The 23,899-nt window shown below is 40.3% G+C and overlaps 1 protein-coding gene across 6 annotated transcripts in view; it reads right to left on the bottom strand.

Annotated features, from left to right (window-relative positions):
* Positions 1-515: 515 nt before the first annotated feature.
* stxbp5a (syntaxin binding protein 5a (tomosyn)) overlaps positions 516-23,899 on the bottom strand; it is a 235,196-nt gene continuing 211,812 nt past the window's right edge. For all 6 annotated transcript variants that reach the window (XM_072581320.1, XM_072581323.1, XM_072581321.1 and 3 more), the window contains 3 exons: positions 20,962-21,073; positions 12,881-13,101; positions 516-3,278 (listed from right to left, as the gene is read on the bottom strand). In XM_072581320.1, coding sequence (XP_072437421.1) covers positions 3,237-3,278; positions 12,881-13,101; positions 20,962-21,073 — 375 coding nt within the window. In that variant the 3' untranslated portion in view covers positions 516-3,236. The remainder of the gene's footprint in view (positions 3,279-12,880; positions 13,102-20,961; positions 21,074-23,899) is intronic.

The following is a 23,899-nucleotide window of genomic DNA, read 5'->3' as shown; positions in this document are numbered from 1 at the left end:
AGGTGAACATAGGAAGCCTTATGGTTTCATTTCTCATTCAATAACACAGATTTAGTTATTAAAATGTAACAACGAGTTGATATCAGAAACAAAGAATGAAATTTGTTGAATTGCTATAAAATCCAATTGTGTGCTAATCTCTTTCATACAAAGAAACCTGCCACCCCAGTAGGTTTAGTCTAAACGTCACAAGGCCAGCTCCACATAGTTGACTCAATACTTTCTGAAGTCATCTTGTTGTCTCTTATTCACTAAACAATCTTTCTTTTTTTAAAAAAAAGTGATATCTTTACAAGGACTGCAATATTGGGGCTCACTACACCCTGTCAGAGAACCAAGGCTTGGTCTGTGCCAGTGTTGTGCGCATCCTAAGAACAAAGAAACCTAAGCTCAAGGCATTATCATTTAAAGGAAAAAAATACATACAAATCTTAGAAATAATGGAGTTAGAAAGACATGAGACTGCACCATGCAGAACAAGTGCTTTGAAAACAAACACTTTCAGATTTGTCAGCTGGATTGGATATTTTAATTTTTTTTAGAAAAACAATTTTCAGGAAAAAAACATTACAATTTGGCAGAAGTACTCGGCAAATTCAACTTCATTAGCTTTTAATTTAACAGAACACTCAGAGACTTGATGCACATCACGGGTAACACACAAACAGCAGTTAATTTCGTGCACTTCCATCAAAAGATCAGGGAAATGAAGTACAGACCCTACACTGAAAACATGTTTAAGGAAATATATTTCTTAACACATATACTTCATATTTATATATTTTCAAATATGCTGAAAAGAAATCAGTTTCATTAAAGAAATCCTGAAATGCTAATCAAGAGGATAAAGACCCTTGTGTACGTACAACTCCCCATGTAGGAGCTTTGTGCCTTCATAATTAGGGGAGAAATCCAAGCAGCAGCCACTTTAAAAGAGATGCTCCAGATTTCAATGAAACACGAACTGAAAAAAAACTGTAAACAAAAAAAAGAACAAAATTATCACCAAAATAAATGCAAAAAAAATGAAAAGCTTGGCAACAAATGTTAACCCAACATGTAAACATTTCTGCACTGAAGATAATGATAGTGATCAATATTTTATACTGAGTGAAGGCTAGAATTTCGTCTTGAAACAAATGCTCATGAATTTCTAATAGAATACATTTTGAAAGCAGTGATTTGCCATGTTGATCCAGACACTGTGGTTGCTGAGATTTGTGAGCAACAGTTTTACCGCATGGGCAACATGCACCAGTAGGACACGATTACATTCGAAGTCTAGGCTTCATTGTTAACCAAATGTTGTTTCTCCTGGAGTCAGCTGCATTCTTCCACAATCTCAGCCTTCAATTTCCCACACAAGACCCAAGAAAAAACATGTGCAATGATCATGAATGGGAAAGACTGCAGATGTCACACACCAAAGCTAAAGCAAAGTGACCATAAGTGGGGGAGGTGAATATATAAATCTACAGTATGTACAAGAACAAAAGGTAAAACACAGCTGTGACCAACTTCACAGGTAAATTCATTCTATTTAATTTCCAACACAGGATTCTCAAAGTATTGCACTAAATATGATCTCCAAGTACTGCAGCACAATGCTACAATACACCAATAATGTACAGCAAGGTATAAACAATAATCAGAACCAACTTATGTTGGTAGCTGACCTAATGTAAGACCTTCCATATATTCCTTTCTTAGAGGTGTTTTTCTAAAGGAACTTCAATGTCCCATTAATTTGCCATCCACTCAGTTAAACCTAACCACCTTTCTCCCACCTAATTACATTCATCTACAATTTTCTCCCTCTTGATTCTAACCATACTTTTGCTATGAAAATGGTTCTTACTATTGACCAGAATTTGTTCCTTGAACAAGTGAAGATACTTGCATGGTCACCCAAAGTATTCTGTAGACTCACATCAGCTAAATGGTGTAATTTCATACAATAAAACCCAAGTAGTAATAAATGTAGGAGTGGGTACAATAAATATTAGTATTCAAACTGGAGTAAAATCTGGCAACGTAATACTATGAAAATTAAGATTTTATTTGCATCATGGTTATGTGGATTCAAACCCCAATTCAAGCAGTGATTTTTTTTAATATAAAAAGGACATTACTGAAGTTTAGATGGGATTTGCAATATTTATAATAAATGGGGAAATACAAACTTATATTAACAGAAGTAACAAATCTAATTACAATACTTTCTGCATGAGTAAAATTACAGGCAGCATCTGGCATGAAATGAACCCACATTGACTAATAATTTAGTTAAGGATAAAAGCAGATCAAAAATATTATTCATTCAACCAGCATTATACACAAACTGACATAATCCAATCACCGGTGGAAAGAAATCAACATCCACCAACCAGTGTTGGAGATAAACCGACATCAATCATCCATCACGGGTCAGAAATCAACACTGACCAATGTTGAACACAAACTGATATCAGTCAATCATCACTGGACAGAAAACAATATCAAACAACAAGCACTGGATGCAAATCATCATCCAAATACTGCCAGACGTAAACCAGCATTCACTCAATCAGCACAGCCACAATCTGATATCATTCAATTAGCACCGGGTGTAAACTGACAGAATCCAATCAGCGGACATACACAATATCTAACTACCATCAGACAGACAAGTATCATCCAAAGAGAGTTGGATCCAAACCTGCATCTTCTAATCAGCGTCAGATGCAAACCAGCATCACCCGACCAGCAATGAACACAAACCAATAAGGTGCAAATTAATGTCTTGGGCCAGAAATGGATCATTGTTTGAATTTTCATGACAATACTCTGCTACACGTATTTATCCTCTTGTTTTGCATTTGTTGGCATCTGGAGTGAATGCAGTATTACATTTATAGCTCCATGGGTGAAACACTGGCAGAGACAATAGCACAAAACATTTGGCGTGTGAAATAACACAGAAAACCCAGCACTGCCCCATGTGTCCCTTGTTCCCTGCTCAGGTCCCACACTGTGCACCAACCCACAGTTACAGTAGAAAACACCTTCATGTTGCAAGTTTTCAGTTTCCTCCTCAGTTTAAAGCAATGTGACTGAGGGTAAGTTTATGAGTTGTGCTAGGAATCAGCAGTACTCAAAGATGAACCTCCTGTCCTGCAGAAATAAATGAAGAGGGAGAATCATCTGTAGATAACCTCCTTCCAGCTTAAATAGTTTGGTGGCATAGACCAAGGTCATCAGAACTGGTACCACTTCTTATCTTTGCACTTCAACATCATCTGGAAAGAAAAGACAAAAATATTACTCCCAAAAGTCTGAAAGGAGTTATTATCATTGGAGTTGTGTACAGACCTCCTAACAGTGGTCAGGACCAGGGACGCAACATGTACTGGGAAATAGAGAAGGCATGTCAGAAAGGCAAGGTTACATTGATCATGGATGACTTCAATATGCAGGTGGACTGGGTAAATAATGTTGCTAGTGGATCTAAAGAAAGGGAATTCATGGAATGCTTACAGGATGGCTTTTTGGAACAGCTAGTCATGGAGCCCACAAGAGAGCAGGCTATTCTGGACCTAGTGCTTTGCAATGAACCAGACTCTATAAAAGATCTTAAAGTAAGGGAACCCTTAGGAAGTAGCGACCATAATATGGTAGAGTTCAGTCTGGAGTTTGAAAGGGAGAAGGCGAAATCTGATGTAATGGTGTTACAGTTGAATAAAGGTAATTATGAGGGCATGAGAGAGGAACTGACTAAAATAGACTGGAAGCAGAGGCTAACCGGGAAGACACTAGAGCAAAAATGGCAGGAGTTTGTAGGTATAATTGAGGACACTGTACAGAGGTTCATTCCCAAGAAAAGAAAGATTAACCGGGGAGGGATTAGACAACCTTGGCTGACAAAGGAAGTCAGGAAATGTATTAAAGAAAAAGAGAGATCCTATAAAGTGGCTAAGAACAGTGGGAAATCAGAAGATTTGGAAGGATACAAAAGCAAACAGAGGATAACAAAGAGTGTAATAAGAAATGAGAGGATCAAATATGAAGGTAGGCTAGCCAGTAATATTAGAAATAATAGTAAAAGTTTCTTTCAGTACATAAGAAACAAACGACAGGCAAAAGTAGACATTGGGCCACTTCAAACTGATGCAGGGAGCCTAGTGATGGGAGATAAGGAAATAGCAGGAGAACTTAACAAGTACTTTGCGTCAGTTTTCACAGTGGAAGACAGGAGTAATATCCCAAAAATTAAAGGGTGTCACCGGGCTGAGTTGAGTATGGTTGCCATTACGAAAGAGATAGTGCTAGAAAAGTTAAAAAGTCTTAAAATTGATAAATCTCCTGGCCCCGATGGGATACACCCTAGAGTTCTGAGAGAGGTTGCTGAGGAAATAGCAGAGGCATTGGTTGAGATCTTTCAAGAGTCACTGGAGTCAGGAAAGGTCCCGGACGATTGGAAGATGGCTGTAGTAACCCCCTTGTTCAAGAAAGGATCAAGGCAAAAGATGGAAAATTATAGGCCAATCAGCTTAACCTCGGTTGTTGGTAAAATTCTAGAATCCATCATTAAGGATGAGGTTTCTAAATTCTTGGAAGAGCAGAGTCTGATTAGAACAAGTCAACATGGATTTAGTAAAGGGAGGTCATGCCTGACAAACCTGTTGGAATTTTTTGAAGAGGTAACAAGTAGGTTAGACCAGGGGAACCCAGTGGATGTGGTCTATCTGGACTTTCAAAAGGCCTTTGATAAGGTGCCACACGGGAGACTGCTGAGCAAGGTGAGGGCCCATGGTGTTCGAGGTGAGCTGCTGGGATGGATTGAGGATTGGCTATCTAACAGAAGGCAGAGAGTTGGGATAAAAGGTTCTTTTTCAGAATGGCAGCCGGTGACGAGCGGTGTCCCGCAGGGTTCGGTGCTGGGGCCACAGCTGTTCGCATTATATATTAATGATTTGGATGAGGGAACCGGGGGCATTCTAGCGAAGTTTGCCGATGATACAAAGTTAGGTAGACAGGCAGGTAGTACTGAGGAAGTGGGGAGGCTACAGAAGGATCTAGACAGGTTGGGAGAGTGGTCCAGGAAATGGCTGATGGAATTTAACGTGAGCAAGTGCGAGGTCTTGCACTTTGGCAAAAAGAATATAGGAATGGACTACTTTCTAAATGGTGAGAAACTTAATAAAGCCAAAGCACAAAGGGATCTGGGAGTGCTAGTCGAGGATTCTCTAAAGGTAAACATGCAGGTTGAGTCTGTGATTAAGAAAGCGAATGCAATGTTGTCTCTTATCTCAAGAGGGTTGGAATATAAAAGCAGAGATGTACTACTAAGACTTTATAAAGCTCTGGTTAGGCCCCATTTGGAGTACTGTGTCCAGTTTTGGTCCCCACACCTCAGGAAGGACATACTGGCACTGGAACGTGTCCAGCGGAGATTCACACGGATGATCCCTGGAATGACAGGTCTAGCATATGAGGAACGGCTGAGGATACTGGGGTTGTATTCGTTGGAGTTTAGAAAATTAAGGGGAGATCTAATAGAGACGTACAAAATAATACATGGCTTTGAAAAGGTAGATGCTAGAAAATTGTTTCTGTTAGGCGAGGAGACTAGGACCCGTGGACACAGCCTTAGAATTAGAGGGGGTCATTTCAGAACGGAAATGCGGAGACATTTCTTCAGCCAGAGAGTGGTGGGCCTGTGGAATTCATTGCCACGGAGTGCAGTGGAAGCCGGGACGCTAAATGTCTTCAAGGCCGAGATTGATAGGTTCTTGTTGTCTAGAGGAATTAAGGGCTACGGGGAGAACGCTGGCAAGTGGAGCTGAAATGCGCATCAGCCATGATTGAATGGCGGAGTGGACTCGATGGGCCGAATAGCCTTACTTCCACTCCTATGTCTTATGGTCTTATTTCAGGATCAAGATGGTCAAAGATTTGAACAGGTTGATGTGTCAAATAAAGAAGGGTTTCAATCAGATTGATCTGGCCTGGGTGTGCCAGTTTGAAACAGCAGAATAACCATGAACTTGAAAGTGAGGTAACAGCAAAGTTTCCCCTCGACCTTCCTTGTCACTTTTCCTTAGGTATTGTACAGCTTGGCAAGGCGATCAATCCCTCCTACAGTCTTAAGAGAAATTTATGGAAAGGAGGGGAGAACAGAAGGAAACAGAGGCATGGATAGGATAAATAGACAAAGTCTTTTCCCTGGGGTTGGGGAGTCCAGAACTAGAGGTCAAAGGTTTAGGGTCAGAGGGGAAAGATATAAAAGAGATCTAAGGGGCAACCTTTTCACGCAAGAGGGTGGTAAGTGTATGGAATGAGTTGCCAGAGGAAGTGGCGGAGGCTAGTACAATTGCAACATTTAAAAGGCATTTGGATGGATATGTGAATAGGAAGGGTTTGGAGGGATATGGGCTGGGTGCTGGCAGGTGGGACTAGATTAGGTTGGGATATGTGGTCGGCATGGACGAGTTGGACCGAAGGGTCTGTTTCCATTCTGTACATCTTTATGATTAATTTGTTCAATGGACTCCCAATGAGTTTTTTAAAAAAAAACAGCTATTTAGGAAATGATCCAATCGAATACAAAAGCTCAAACAACACAGCACATTTACTGAATACAACTGTAGGTGAAACTGATTGTTGGTAGCCTATTTATCTTCTCCCTTTTAAGCAGATAAGTAATTAATACTTTAAAACTAAGACAAACCACTTTAGTGAAAATAGAACAGGAACAGTTTTGAGTTCAGAGCACTTAATGGAGGAGGGGGAAGAGTTGAACAGTGAAATTGCAAAGTTTTAAATCATCCTCCTTGCAGAATGAAAGGGAAATTCAAAGGTTTGGCCTAGTTGAAGTGGACTCTTGGAATTGGACATTTACCCAGAATATTGGCTGGGTGGAGCAAGGAGAGCTTGTGATTTGTGGGAAAGATAGTAGATTTCTATACTACCTTTCACAACTTCAGCCCATCCCAAAGTACTAGATTTTCTGCTGCAATGAAGAAAAATGTTGCAACCAATTTCTGCACAGGAAAAGGTCACAGCATCATGAATGGATTACTTGTTTTAGGGATGTTAGTGAGGAGCACCTATTGGTCAGGATACTGGGAGAATCCCTCTGCTATGGCATTATTTTCATGTTCACCAGAGGTGAAAGGCAGGGCCTTGGTTTAACATCTGAACTGAAAGTTTGCATCACTAACAGTGAGGCACACCCTCAGAATGGCACTGTAGTGTCGAGTTGGATTATATTCTCAGATCTTTGAAGGGGGACTTGAACCCACAACCTCTGCTTCAGAGCTGTTTATACCCACCACTAAGCCACAGCTAATTTGACTCTGGTAAATGCTGACTTTACTGATCTATCCCTTCACCTCACTGCAACTGAATGCTGTTCAGAACAATTTTTTTTATTTTGAGGTTTATTTGTTTCAATGATAATTATAAAGAAGGACCTTGCACAGAGCTCATCAAACACCATCATGAGGTATATCCGACAGTCAAATTATACACAGAAAAGCCTCACTAACACGAACAACTGATCAATTTCTTCTTGGCGTTGTTGATTGAACGGTGAACATTGGCCAGGAACCAGAAAACTCGCTGTTTTCTTCAGATCATGCAGATGGGGCTCCTCACGAAGATGACAATAATATAGCAATTCTTCAGTACTTACATGCCAGCCCAAGGGTGAAGCTTAAGCCCACAATTTTCACAGGGACAGTGCAAGTCATTGAATCAAACCGAAACTAACGTTGGTCAGAATGATCACATCTTCTGAATTTATACAAAAGAAAGAGAGGCAAGAATTGAAGAACGCATCTGGATTGAGCAGAAATGAAACCGTTCAAGCATAACTTTTCTTTGAACCTTTGGAATGAGTAGGATGTCATAAGAGGAAAGGTTAATACACTTGGGCTAATTTTCCCTGGTAGCTTAGATCGAAGTTTATGAGATCCTGAACATTGTTGAAAAGATGAATATGGAAGAGTCCAGACCTAGGGGGCACTGTTCAAAAAATACAGGTTGCCCTTTTAGGGCGGAGACGAGGAGAAATTAGGAATCTTGAATCAGAGGACAAGGGAGGTTGATTTACAGAATATTTTTAAGGCACATTTAGATAGATTTTTGACAGGCAAGCGATCAAAAGTTTGGAGGGGTGGTGTTTAACATGGAAACCAAAACCCATACTGGTAACTATAATGATAGTTATAATGATAGGTAACTATAATGATAGTTAACTAGAATGATAGAGCAGGTCAGAGGCCAAATGGCCTAATATTTCCAATTTATATGCATTCACAGAAAAAAACTCAAAAAAGCTTGAAGTTGTTGACTGCAGTATGGTAGATGCTGTATCTGAAGGAAAAAACAAATACTTGCATCTTTTACTTAAATAGCTCAAATACAATTTTTGACTATGCATATTAAAAAGAACATTTGAGTGTGAAAAGTACCAGTAGAAACATGCCAAAATTAAGAACAGGAGCTTCACAATTCTAATTTATTTGGCTGAAAATCTGTATTCTGGACAAAGCTATTGATCGACCAGGTGGAAGTGCCAGACCAAGAGTGTTTCCAAGACTGGCTGCACAAACTTGGTGTTTCTGAGACTAAGCTCAAAGTCTTAAGTGGAGTACCTCAGAACTTCCTCAGGGAAATGTTGTCAACTCATAGCTGATGGCATAATGTTATAATAATCTGCAGATCACTGAAGTTTTAAAATTCCAAGACCTTATGATGCAAGTAATCAAGAAAGATTCCAAAAAAAGTTCTTGTCCTGGCCCTATGGTAGGGTGAAGCCAGATTGAGATCCTTAAAAATTCCTTCTCTTGTGCATAAGATACATGGTAAGAAGTGAAAAACATTGGATAGTGACCTCTATTCTCAGTTCAATAATATTAATGATTTCCCTAAACTGAGGAGGTAGAAAGAAAGCAGTTTCATCTAAAGTTGAACTGCCATTTAAGTCAAAAGACTAAAAAGGAAGTGACATGAGTTCAGGAAGTGAGTTCAGAAGGTAGATCGTTGGACTCAAAACATCAACTCTGCTTTCTCTCAACAGATTTTGCTAGATCTGCTGAGTTTCTCCAGCAATTTCTGTTCTTGTTTCCGACCTTCAGCATCTGCAGTTTTAGGTTTTACTTTGGTTCAGGAAATGTTGGGTTTATTGGAATCAAGGACTTTGGACAGGAAATCAAGCTTATAAGTTACTTTAACCAAACAAATGGGACTGAAATTTGCTCTGAAGTGAGTGCTCCCACACAGTAATGAGACCCAATTGCAAAAAACAATTTCATTAATGCTAGTTTGTGGCTTTACCTCGCAACAGAGTGTGCCTGACTAACAATATAGAAAAGGAATTATGCTGCTGCTTATGGTATTACAGAAAACACTAACATATTAGTAAAGACTTGGAACAGCCTGCAGGTTTTCTCATTATGTGAACCACATTATTGTAGTTCATACAGGCCCTTAAACTTTTTCCATTTGTCCTGTTCAATAATGTCCAAGTAATCCACACTACTGTTAACCTTAATGACAGCTTTTAAATATATACTAAATTTGACAAGCATACTGAGGATCTGTTTGAATAGAGGTCAGTACATGCGATGAATGACAGTGACTTATGTTAGCAGGAAAAGATTGAAGATAATTTCTAAACGTTTGCTACAGAAGACATGACCAGAACCAAAGGGTGATTAGACACCAGAAGATACATGAGAGTGTAGGTAACAGTATGTGGACTGATACTTCTTTTAACACTGGAGTGCTAAACTGTCAGAAGTAGTGTCTTTTGAATTAAAGATTAACTTAATTCTTTGCCTACATTTTCAACTAGAGACAAAAAGATTCTAAGATACTATTTTGAACACATCACTTATCTTTCAAACAATTCCACTAAAATGGCTGTGTTTCTTTAATACGTTAAACAGAAACAATTACATTCAATAAAGTACTTCATTAGCTGTACAGTGCTTTGACAAGTCCTGAGGTCATGAAGCTTATTATACAGCTTTGGTTATTATAAACAAACAGAGATCCAAAGAAGTAATGAACTTCAACAGTGTGATCAACTGAGACACCGAATGTTAAAGGGTATGAAGGAGACACAAGAAATTGGAGTGATGGCCACAATTGCATCACTTGTGATCCTCCTGAACGGCAAAGCAGACTTTATGGGCCAAATGGCCTATCTTTGCGCCTTTATGTTATTATCTAAAGGGGTTTTAAAGTACATGGCAAAATTCAGTTTGGGAAGCGAAATAATTATTTGCAACACAATATTCTGTCTTTACGTTACCTATTGAGGAAGAAAATAACGATTGCTGCATCCGTTTTCAAGAAAAAGCATATTATGGCTCTTATATTATCAAATATTCAACCAACCATTATGTTGAGGGTGTGGGACAGACAGTTAAACCATTCATGGTTTAAGCAGTGGAAATGTGATCAATGATGGAAAAATATATTCAGGACAGTTTCCGAGAACAATATATTGTGGATTCTACCAAGGATCAGACTATTTGGTATCTAGTAATGTGCAATGAGGGAGGTTTTATAAATGATTTCAGAGTAAAAGATCGTCAAGGGCACAGTGATCATAACGCAGTAAAGTTTAGCATTCAGTTTGAAAGAGAAATTTAGATCAAAAAGAACTATGCTAAACTTAACTAGGGTAATTAGGTAGTGATGAGGGCACAGTTGGCTGGAGTTGTCTGGGTAAGGCATTTAGCAGAAAAGGTGGTTTAGGAATAATGGCAGATGTTTAAAACATAAAATCTTCCATCACTGGGATATAAGGAGGGGGCAACCAATTTAGCTATCCAAGAAAGTTAAGCATATTATCAAATTGAAAGCAACATAAACAATGTGGCAAAGCTTCTTTCAATATACAGCAAAGGGAAAGTGAATATCGGCCACTTCAAGAATGAGGCTGGAGCAATAATAATGGGAACCAGGAAATGCCAGAGAAAACCTGGGCATCTGTCTTCATGGTAGAGGACACCAATACCATTTACAAAATAATAATGATTTGCCAAAGGAGGGAAGAAATAAATACAAAAGCCATCACTAGAGAAAAGTACTAGGGAAATTAAAGGGTACAAAGGCCGATTAGGTCTCTGGACCGGAGGGGCTGTACCTTAGGTTATTAAAAGTAATGACTTAAAGTGATCACACTGGTGGTAATCTTCCATGAATTTGTAGATTCTGAAAGACCATAAGAGGTAAGAACAGGAGAAGGCCTTCAAATGCTTGAGCTGGCTCCACCACTCAACAGAATCATGGCTGATATGACACTCCTCACATCCTGCCATTTCCCACAAGTTTGGATTCCTCTACAGATGATGATTCTAGCCACATAAGCCTTAAATATACAGAAGTCCTCTGCCCCACAGCTCTTTGTGGCAGTTATTCAAAAAGGGAAAGACTATCATTGGGAAAATTTGGATTATGTTATAAAGGATGTAATAGTAACATATTTAGAAATACATAACTAAACAGATTTAGTATGGCTTCAAGTGGAAACCATGCCTGACAAATTTATTAGTGCTCTTTCAGGAAGTAACAAGCAGGATAGATAAAAAGAGAACCAGATGATATGGACTTCTAAAAGATGTTTGATAAAGGTACTGCACATAATGCAACACAACAGTGCATAGTGTTGGGGGTAGGATATTAATATGAATAGAGGATTGTCTAATAGAAGACAGAGGGGGAAGTAAAAGGGTCATTCTCAGGAAAGCAAGCTGTAACTAGTGGAATGCAGGGGACAAATACAAGTTCTTCAATTATTTGTGGTATATGTGGATGAGGGAATGAATGTATCTTCGCCAAGTTTGCAGATGACACCACAAAAGGTGAGAAGACAACTTGTGCAGCTGACACAGTCTGGAGGAATATAGAGAGGTTAAGTGAGTGGGCAAAAACTTGCCTGATGGAAAATAATGTGGGAAAATGTGAGGAGGAGGAAGAAGCATAGAAGATCTGAATACTATTTAAATTAAATAAACTACAGAAAGCTGCAGAGGGGATTGGGGATCGTATGCATGAATCACAAAATGCTAGTATCCACATTCAGCAGGTAATAGGACAGGCCAATGGACTACTGGCTTTTTTTTCAAAGGAAATGGGAGTATAAAAATAGGACAGCCTTACTAAAACTATACAAGGCACATTCAGACCATATCTGGAATACTGTGAACAGTTTGAGTCCTTTTTTCTAAGGGGAGATAAAGTGACATTGGAGGCAGTTTAGGGAATCACTAGGTTGATTCCCAGTATGGAGGGATTTATTCATGAACAGAGGTTGAATTTGTTGGGCTTGTATTCATTGGAGTTTAGAAGAATTAAGGGGAGACATTATTGAAATGCAAGATTGTTGAGTGATTTAACGGGGTCAATTCAGTAGGAAAATGACCTCGCTGGAAGTCTAAAACGAGATGGTATAATTTGAAATAAGGCAGATAATCTCTTCTCTCAAAGGATAGGGAATCTGTAGAATTATTTGTTGCAGTGTGGTCAAGGTTAATTCATTAAGAATATCAAGACTGAGATAGATAGTTAATTATTTAAATGAGCAAGGGAGTCAGGGGTTGTGGGGATATGACAGGAACGTGGTGTTTAGAATTATTCAGATCAGTTAAGATCTCAATGACTGGCAGAGCAGACTTGATGGATAAAATGGCCCTCCTCTGCTCCTACATTTTATTGGCAATTTTTCTTTCTGAAAGGCAGAAAGATAGAGCATGTATTTATACAGTACTTTTGAGGTGCATCCCTCATTATGTGATGTGTTTGCAAGCTAAGGAAACCAGAAGTTAAGACAACATGAAACTCTATTTACTAAAAATGAAATAGATAAATTTCCAGTGCTTACCTCATGAGCATGTTTCGAGAAAGTGTCAGCACTGTATAACATGGCTGCTGTTCGTTCTTCCAACTCACTCAGTTTTTGTCCTCTTTCATCAAGTGCTATCCTGGCCCGTGCCAGCTCACCTGCAACACCAGATGCTGCTCCTTTAACACCTTCAATTCCACCAGTCCCTGGGATATGCTGAGCTAGGCTCCTCGAAGCTTTCCCTGCTGCAGATTCACCAACTGGTATAAAAAGAAAAATAAATATTTAGCAGCTAAGTGAAATATGATAGAGGTAAAATGGAGAATAGTGGCTTGAAGAATAGAAAGCCCAGAGACTTTAAATAAATTGTCATATTGTGTGAAGCATCCACCTAATTTTAAACGTGGATACGAGAAATAGTCTCTGCAATTACAAAGTCATTGGGGTTGGTCAGTCTACTTCCAACTTCCACTACCAACAAAATCCAAATCAGTCAGATCTGGGGAGGGCTGATGCTTTCAGCTCTGTTCCAGTAAAGTTCCTTAACAATGACTTTTAAAAAAAAACTTCTGGATCACTACACTAGCCCAACATTATCAGCTGTATTCCAATCTATCAAATTAAAGGCAGTTTTGTGCTTTTGAAGTCCACATCCAGGATATTGGGTTGATCCTGCTAAACATACCAATTTTATACCCTTACAACAGTGAAATCAGAGGAAAAATACGACAACTCCCAATAGTCTCAATCACAATGGAGTCTATAGCCCAAATATGATATGACAACATTCCAATATAAATACTACCAATATGTCATCTGTGTGGGCCAACAAGAGGAGCAACAACAGAATTGTACTCCAGCACAATCTCCAAACAGTGGCTCAGTGGTTAGTACTGCTGCCTCACAGCACCAGGGACCCAGGTTCAATTCCAGCCTCAGGCAACTGTCAGTGTGGAGTTTGCACATTCTCCCAGTGTTTCCTCCGGGTGCTCCGGTTTCCTCCCACAGTCCAAAGATGTGCAGACCAGATGAATTGCCCATGCTAAATTGCCCAGAGTGTTAGGTGCAATGGTCAGAGGGAAATGGGTTTGGGTGGGTTACTCTTCGGAGGGTCCGTGTGGACTTGCTGGGACGAAGGGCCTGTTTCCACACTTTAGGGAATCTAATCTAAACCTCATGGCCTGACATATCCCACACGCAACCAGGATAAACTCCGGTTCAATGGACAGTGCAGGCGGGTATGCCAGGAACAGCGCTAGGCATACCTAGTCAATCTAGTGAAGCTACCAAATAGTCTTTACTTGGATGCCAAACAGCATAAGCAGCGAGAGAGAAATAGAACTAAGTGATCCTACAACCAATTGATCAGATCCAAACTCTGCATTTCTATCACATCCAATCATGAATGATAGTGAATTACTTAGCTATGCACTAAAGCACATTAGACAACTCCATAAATATCCTCATCGTTCATGACAGCAGAGCCCAGTACATCAATATAAAAGATAAGGCTAAAACATTCGCTTCAATGGAAGTGCAAGTGGATGATCCATCTCAGCCTACTCTAGTGGTTCCTAGTATCGCAGATACCAGTCAGCCAAGTCAATTCATTTCACATGGTATCAGAAAACTATTGGAAAAATGGATACTAGAAAGACTGTGGGCTCTGACAACATTCCAATAACACTGAAGACTTGTGCTCCAGAACTTGCCACTCCCCTAGCCAAGATGTTCTAGTATAGTTACAACACTGGCACCTGCCGACAATGTGGAAAATCACCCAGGTGTGTCCTGTACGTAAAAAGCAGGACAAATCCATTCTGGCAAATTACTGTCCCATTGGTCTACTCATGAATCATCGATAAAGTGAAGAAGGTGTTATCAAACAGCATCTGCTTTCAATAAACCGCTCACTGATGCCCAGGGCCACTCAGCTCCTAACCTCATTACAATCTTGGTTCAAACATAGACAAAAGAGCTAACAGTCCTTGACGTCAAGGTTGCACTCAACTAATTATGGCATCAAGGAACCAGAGCAAAACTATATAGTTAACAGGTGAAGAGAAATCAGAATTAATGTCTTGGGTCCAGTGACCCTTCCTCAGAATTAATGGTATCACTTCTGAGGAAGGGTCACTACATAAACGTTAAGTCTCAAGGTTTATCTAAAGATTTGTAGCTCGGATGCCAGTTGTCGTGGTTGTGGGTACGTTCACTGAGCTGTGAAGTTGACTTGCAGACATTGCGTCCTGTCTAGGTGACACCTTCAGAGTTTAGGAGCTTCCTGTGAAGCGCTGCTGTACTCACTCTTCTGGAATTTAACTGGTTCTGTTTCTGCTGTTTCCAATTGCCGGTTCCAGTGTTCATTGTAGTGGTTGGTATATTGAGTGTAGGTCAATGCGCTTGTTGATGGAGTCCGTGACTGAGCGTCATGCTTCTAGAAACAATTCTTCTGGGTGTCCGATGTTTAGCTTGTCCTATGATCATTGCGTTGTCCCAGTCAATTTGTGGTCCTTGTCATCAGTGTATATGGCTACTATGGACAGCTGGTCGTGGCATTTAATGGCTAGTTGATATTTGTGGATGTGGATTGCTAATTGTCTGCCTGTTTGCCCTATACAAAGGAACCTCTATTGTCCAAGTATCAATTATCCAAAGGAGATCTCAAGGTTCCGATAGGAACATTACCTCAAAGAGCTGTTTCAACCCCGATTGTGTCTTTTGTTTACAGATACAATGATTAAAAACTAACTCGGCTCACTGAAATGGAGTCGAGACAGTCTGGACTGTTGGGAGCCCAGGCACTGTCTCTAAATGACTGACCTCCTGTCCGCTCTCTCTCCTCCCACACTTTCCCTGGAATTCTACACAGGGGCGTACCCTGAACACCCGTTCCTTAGATAATCTCTCCGACATTGCCCTGTACAGGGCACAATGGGTGCTTGTCGAAAAGTTGTGTCTCTCTCTGTGGGCCCGCACGATTTGGAGACTTACCCCACAAAGGCAGAGGCAGTCTTACTGCTGGTGTACAGTCCGGCTGCCCCAGAGGGGGTGGGTGGGGGGATAACAGGGGCACGGACGGTGGTTGGATGGCAGGTGGCTATGGATGGGGGATTGGGGTTGGCAAGAGGATGGGGTGGAGTGGGGGGGGGGGGGGGGTGGGGGAGAAGAGGCGGGCGAGGAGACAGGAGTGGGAGCTGACAGGGTTGCAGGCGGGCAGGGTCTCGTGTGCAGTATGCTGCTGCCTAGTCTCCTGAACTGGGAGCAGAGGGTCAGAAAACTCCAAGCCCCAGAGTATATCAATTAACCGAATACTCAATTATCCGAACGAAATAGTGCCTGCCCATCTTGTTCAGACAATTGAGGTTCCTCTATAGTGTTTCGTGCAGTCTTTGCATGGAATCTTGTAAATCTTTGGGTGTAGGATCTTTTCTCCTGGTGAGTTGTTGTCTGAGCACGGCTGTTGGTTTATGGGCTGTAATGAACCCTAGTGGTCAGAGAAGTCTACCTGGCAATTCCTAGACAGTTTTTATGAAAGGTAGCATGGCTAGTGAGTTAGGTCATGACATGCCCTCGATGCATTGTCTGTCTATTCGGCAACTACGGATTACGTCGCGGGGATATCTTTTCTTGGTGAATACTCTATAGGGTGACCTCCTTCCTCGCTTTGCAGGTCAGGAGTGCTGCAGTGTGTTTTAGCCCTTTTGAACATGTCCTAATGCAGCTTCTTCCGTGCGTTTGGGTGGTTGCTGTTGTAATTCAGGAGCTGGTTGGTATTTGTGGCCTTCTTGCAAATTTTTGAGATACCATCACATCCAGGAATGGGAGTTAATTGTTGGTTTCCTCCTCTCTCATAAATCTGATCCCTGTGAATGTGGCGTTGTCAATCGGGTGTGTGTTCTCAATTTCTGTTCTCTTAATGATAACAAAAGTGTCGTTGAAGTATCTGATCCAGAGTTTGGGTAAGGTTGTTTGTTCCAATCTTTGCATCACTGCTTCTGCTGAGAGCACAGAGATAGGTGAGCCCATTAGTGTTCCATTGATCTCTTCATATATTTGGTTGTTGAATGTGAAATCTGTCATCAAGCACAGATCTCATAGTTTGAACATACAGTCCTTGATGATAGTACAACAGGGAACCTGTCTGTTCTCCTTGTCCAAGAGATTGGCTATTCTCTTTCTAGCTAGAGTTCTATCAAGTGTACAGGAAAGCCAAATACACCGACCAGGTCCTGATGCACTGCAGAAATTCAAAGATCTTAGAATGCATCTTCCAAATCTACGAACACTTTCATCTGAAAGGACCAAGGCAACGGATGCATTGTTGGTCAACATACACCACATGGACTGAAGTGGTTCAAGACAGCAGCTCACCACAACCTTCTCAAGGGAAAAACAGTAAATGCTGGCCACCCACACAAGTAAAAAAAGAACAGCAATAATTAACATTTCAACCCAACTGCAAACAAAGTTCAAGCATTCACAAGGTTATTTAAATAGGAAGTAAGCTTCAGTGGTTAAAGGAGTGACTGGGCCTCCTGTAATCTGAACTGTTCATGGACTGGGCAAGTATAAAATATGATGCTGACACGAGTCTGGGGATTCCCAGTGTTCCAGATTTCAGTCATTTATTGCTTGGTTTTTCCAATTTGTCCCTTACATCCAACGCAGCCAAAAATACAGATTCATTTTTAATGCCATCATGTAGAGATGGCAGTGTTGGAATGGGGTAGACAAAATCAGAAGTCACACAACACACATGGTTCAACAGATTTACTTGAAATCACAATCTTTCAGAGAACTGCTCCTTTGTCAGGTGAAGCATTTTTAGTGCTATTGTGCTCTTCAACTTCCATTATGTTTCTCTCTCAATCAAATACTTGCTCTCCCATGACTTGAACCTCACCATTTCCATCATTTCTGCATTCCCTAAGAACTCCACTCATCTGAAACAAACATAATTCTAAAAGGTATTTGGTAACTGTGAAAGGCTTTAGGACAGCCACAAGCTATGAAAGCTATCGCATAAATGCAACGTTTACTCTGCTTCTGAATATATTCAGGTTTCCTTAGTTTTTCTTCATCCTCAGTCATTCTTTAGCTGTTTATCCTCAACCTCATGGGAAAACACAATCTACAATTTTCTGCTTTTCTTCTTTGAAAGCCTGTTCAAAGCATATCACTTCAATTGCCCTTTCCAATACTAACTTATTGATCCATTGTTCTATACACAGCTACACCTCTGAAGTACTTCATTTGCAACCTTAATATCACATCAGACCCCAAGATGAGCCTATAAGCAAACATCCATGATATCTCCAATTTCACGCACTTAAACATCACCGAACTTGAACTCTCACTGAAACTCACATCCATGGCTGTATTACTTCTAGGATTTATTAATAACTTCACTCCTGGCCAGCAACACATCTTCCAGCCTCCATAAACTTGAGGCGGTTCTAAAAATCCCCCTCAACTGCACCAAGTCCTCTTCATGTATCACTTGAACTTAAAATCCTCCATGGTGTTGTGCCATTCCACTTTCATAACTTCTTTACTGCCCCAAGCTCAGACATTTGCATTTAGCTTCATACATGACCAAGTCTTTAATTATTCCACTTCTGGTAGCTGTGTCTTCAGTTGCTGTGGCCTAAGATCTGGAATTTCTTTTCGATAAATGGGAGGTGCTGCATTTTGTAAAGGTAAATCAGGGCAGGACTTAATAGTAAGGTGTGGCTGTACAAAGAAACCTTGGAGTGAAAGTTCCTAGTTACTTGAAAATGGAGTCGCAGGTAGATAGGATAGTGAAGGCGGCATTTGGTATGCTTTCCTTTATTGGTCAGAGCATTGAGTACAGGAGTTGGGAGGTCATGTTGCGGCTGTACAGGACATCGGTTAGGCTACTTTTAGAATATTGTGCGCAATTCTGGTCTCCCTGCTGTAGGAAGGATGTTGTGAAACTTGAAAGGGTTCAGAAAAGATTTGTAAGCATGTTGCCGGGGTTGGAGGCTGAATAGGCTGGGGCTCTCTTCCCTGGAGTGAAGACTGAGGGGTGACCTTATCGAGGTTCATAATATCATGATGGGCATGGATAGATAAGTAGACAAAGTCTTTTCCCTGGGGTGGGAGAGTCCAGAACTAGAGGGCATAGGTTTACGATGAGGGGGTAAGGTTTAGAAGCAACCTAAGGAGCAACTCTTTAATGCAGGCAGTGGCGCGTGGATGGATTGAGCAGCCAGAGGAATTGTGGAGGCTGGTACAATTACATTTAAAAGGCATCTGGATGGTTATATGAATAGAAAGAATTGAGGGGGACAAGGGCCAAGTGCTGTCACATAGGACTAGATTAGTCTAGGATATCTGGACGGCAGAGACGAGTTGGACCAAAGGGTTTGTTTCTGTGCTGTACACCTCTATGACTCTGATTCTAATTGCTCTTTTCTCCTTTATCAAATTAAGTGTGTCGAAGAACATTTTGCCCCAAATCAAAAATAGCCACACCTATTTAACTCTCACTAATTCCCCTATCATCATTGACCTTGATAAAGGGGCCATCATTTACAATGTGAAGAATGAACCAGGTTTGTCTTGCATCCGCATGTGCTTTTTGGCACCCTTTTTTTTTTAAAACCGCCAGCAAATCACCCAAGTTAACCATGAATCAGGTTCGATATTTTTGACACTGTGCGCCATTAGAGCCCGAGAGTAAATGAACCAGGTTTTCATGTTTCTTGGTAGTTCTAATCAACTTGTTCAAAGATATTATGACACACCTCTGGAACAGGTGGCACTTGAATGCAGGTTTCCTGGTCCAGCGGTAGGGAGACTACCCTGTGCCATTAGAGCCCAAGAGTAAATGAATCATGTTAAGCTCCAAACATATTAGAGAAAGTGGAAGCTCACTAGCGTATTTATCAAAGGGGTTGGTGGTTGAGGTTCAGTGGTATTGCTGAGTCAGAAGACCCGGGGTCCAAGGCCTACCTAATCCAGAAGTGTGTAATAACATCTGAGTGGGTTGATTAGAAAATAACCATAAGTACCACATTGTGGGTAAGAGAATAACCAGGGAAAGGGTAGGTCCTATTAGGGACCTAAGTGGCAATCTGCATGTGGTGCTGGAAGACATAGCAAAGGTTCTAAAAAAGGCCTTTTTTCTGAATATAGTGGGTCAAGGGGTCTCCTGTGGTGTAGTAATAGCATCCCAACTTCTGAGCCAGAAGGCTGGGGCTCAAGTCCCATATTTTCCAGAGGTGGATAATAACACGTTAGAACAGGTGAATTTAAAATAAGAAGGCTGGAAGGAAGGTTGGTTATGAAGACAGCTGACTGGAGTTGGTGCTGAATTATGAAATGCAAATAAACAGTTATGAAAGAGGGATTAACTTCTGCTTCAGTAAGCTCTCCAATTTTCATTATTTCTCCATCACTGCACGTGGTCTCTTCTCTCTTTTTAATGTACAATTATCCTATGCCCTGAAGTCTTGCACACACCCTGCACTCTCGCACCCACTTAGTTTTAAACAAAACCAAATTTATTTGCAAGATTACTGAATGAAACACACAAAAAAGGAACAGAATATAGAATAAATTAACTTATCCAAAAACCCAACTTAATGATGCTGTTCCAACTACTTTCAACAATCCCCATAAACACCTCTTGGCATAAAATGTAAAATCAAATACAGGGTCTTACAGGAGAGAGAGATGGCATAGAGATTCAGCATGGAACACATTCTTACATGTAGCTGTTTCTTTGTGACCAGCTTAAACTCCACAGCCAGATTACTAAAGCCAAACCAGAGAAAAGCTGAGCTGGGAGAACTGGCCACCCTCCATCCATAAAGAACAAGTGCTCTTTAACTTGAAAGCCTTTTGATTGAGGCAGTATATGTTAGCTATAATCACATAGGTTTTAGAGCCAATCTAAGCCAGACGTCTTGGCACCTCTTGCCTCATTCAATCTTTTTGGAAAAAAGCCAAGGACAATATAACCTTGTTAAAGGAACTGCATAGTCACAACAAGTTTTTAAAATCAGCAAGGGTATCATGGGTTATGGAGATAAGGTAGGATACTCAAATGGGCCAATTGGCTTACTTTTGCTATATCTTACAGTACTTACAAAGTTCTTCTCTGTCCAGTGACTGTGCACCACCACCAAACAAGCCTTTAAAGAATCCTCTGTTTGGAGCTTCTGGTGTTTCCACAGGAGTGAATAGTTCGCCAAGCATTTCCTAGAGAAAATAAAATATTATTCATTTACACAAATCTACTGGAATGGTTTTGAAAACGTAAATAATGAAGATGATAAGGGGAAGCTGGTGAATGTAATTTACTTGCACTTGCAGAAGGCTTTCAAGTAAGTACCACTTAAGAAATTAACATTCAAAATTAAATAGGACTACAGATAAAAGATCCTTTCTCTGAACATCCAAAACTGAAAAGCTCTGAAATCCGAATGTTTTTGTGAAGTTTTTTGCTCATTAACAAGGTTGTTTGTTTGGCGAGCAAACAGTTAATCCAAGTCGACACCAACTTGATTCGTCTCACTCAGATGTGACTTTTTTGGGGGGGGGGGGGAAAAGAGGCGTGACCAAGCACCGACAGGCCTGAGGTTTCACTGTGAACGTCCCCAAGTCGACACCCTCTCAAAGCGTGTCATTCAGATGAGACGTGGGCAGGGTGGCCAAGCACCTTCTTTCTTAGTAGTCTGCTCCTCTGGTAAGACTTTTAAAAATCTCACAATTAAACTGTCACACACTGAAAACTGAAAAACTCTGAATTCCGAAAAAGAGCTGCTCCCAAGCATTTCGGATAAAGGATTTCGACCTGTAGGGGGATAGTGCACTGGCACAGATAGAAAGCTATTTGACATACAAGAAGCAAAGAGTAGGAATAAGTGAGTATGTTGCCCCCCCCACCCAGAGGATGAATGGAGTATCCTAGCTACTCACAATATATACTTATTTAGGGGAGGAAACTAAATGTAATATTTCCAGGATTGCAGATGGTACAAAGCTGGGTGGGAAGGTGAGCTGTGAAGAGGATGCAGAAATGTTTCATTGTGATTTGGAAGCGTTCAGTGAGGAGACAAATGTGTGGCACATGAAGTGTAACATGGATAAATGTTAGGTTCTCTGTCTTGGTAGCAAACACAGGAAGGCAGATAATTATGTGGATGGCAATGGATTGGGAAATGGGGAGGTGCAAGGGGGTCTGGATGTCCCTGAACACCATTCACTCAGTTCCAATGCTGCCACCTTGTCTAGGTTTTCCATTGAAGATAAAAGTGAATTAAAAATTGCCCACAGAAACTCACTACAGTGCCATCAACTCTTTCCACCTGCCTCAAGCTGATCCAGCCAAGAGCCACAGATAAATCTGATGGCAGAGGGTGCGAGTAGTACTTTGTAGCCGATAGTTAAGACATGTTTACCACACAGAAGGATTTGTGGAATTCAACAGATGCTAAATGCTGAAGCTCAAGTTGACCAAATTCAAAAGGAACCTTGAATAAATCATAATCCTGCAAACATGTCCATGCAGTTGTTCAAACTGAATAAGACAGTTTGAGCATTAGAAAGACTTAAAAGCACAAATCAGTGAAGCAATTTCGTAGAATGAGGAGACAACTGTATGCAATTGCAAAAGAAACCAATACAATATTTGCCAAAACGTAAAGCTACGAAATGAGAAAGTGATAGCAACCAATCTGAATTGTCACAGCTTAAACTGGAATTTGGAATTGGTGCACAACTGTCCAGGGCCTAAGCCAAGGTCCACCTCTCCTCCTGTAAGCCAGCATTAGTGGAAAACATGAGCATGCACATGCAAAGACAGCAACTTGCAATTATATGGCATCCTTAATATAGTAAGCATTTCAAGGCAGTATACTGGAGCATCATCAGTCAAATTAACACTAGGATACTCAAGGTGATATTATCAGGAGATATATTTTAAAAAAAAAGTGACCTCACCTTATCAGGCTACATGAAGCATTGACAATAAGGGAGATAAACTAGTGGCACAAACATACATAAATAGAATGGTGATGAAATAACCAAAGTTGGGAAATAAATATTCCAGGATAATCTTACATTTCGAAAGGGCAGGCAAAATATAAAGGGGGAGGGGGGATAAACCTGATAGTAAGGGAAGAGAAAAGATCTTGGCTGAGAAATCAAGGAGTAGGAGTAGAGGTTTGGAATAGCAAAAGGCCAGAAAATGTTTGCAATAATTTATAGGCCTAATAGTTGTTTTCTCTTTGGATGGACAATTAAACCAGAAATTATTGGAGCTTGTTACAAAGACAATGTAACATTTGTGGGGAACTTCAGTCTTCAAATAGGATATAGATCAAGAAACTACAGATATGATGGATGAATTGACTTCCATTTTCTAAAATTTGCTAGATTCCAAAATAATCCCAGGAAATATGAAGATATCAAAATTAACACTGCTCTTCAAAAAAAAAGAGGAAACAGGGAAAAGACTAGTTAGTCTGATAGTCACTGAAATCTATTTAGGAAGTTTCAACAATATATTTGGAAAAACCTAATATGATTAGAAAAACCCAATATGGGTCTACAAAAAAAAAAAACCCTTTGACAAATATAGTTCAGATTTTGGAGGATTTTAAGTAGTAAGGTAAACAAAGGGGAACTAATAGATGTGGTACACTTTGATTTCCAAAAGGCATTCAATAAGCAAACACATATATGAGTCAATACACAAGAGAAGATTTCATGATTTTGGAAATATATTAGCATGGACAGAGGATTTGTGCATGGAAAGGAAATAGAGAATATGCTTGGGGCATTTTTGAGTTAGCAGACTGTGACTAATGGGAGTGCTGCAAGAATAAATGTTGGGCCTCAGTTATTTACAAGTTTTATTAACAATGTAGGAGAGACAGAATAGTGTATCTAAGTTTGCTGGTAAAACTTAGTAAAAATGCAAGCTAGATGCGAATCTGTAGAGTGGGTCAAAGTATCAGAACTTCACTGATCACAAGAATAGAAAAGTGAAATATTTTTATATGATGTGAAACCTGGAAGTCT

This window comes from Chiloscyllium punctatum, chromosome 11 (genome assembly GCF_047496795.1).
Source record: "Chiloscyllium punctatum isolate Juve2018m chromosome 11, sChiPun1.3, whole genome shotgun sequence".
NCBI lineage: Eukaryota > Metazoa > Chordata > Chondrichthyes > Orectolobiformes > Hemiscylliidae > Chiloscyllium > Chiloscyllium punctatum.
The sequence above is the reverse complement of the archived record's forward strand: the minus strand, read 5'-3'. Positions and strand labels throughout refer to the sequence as shown.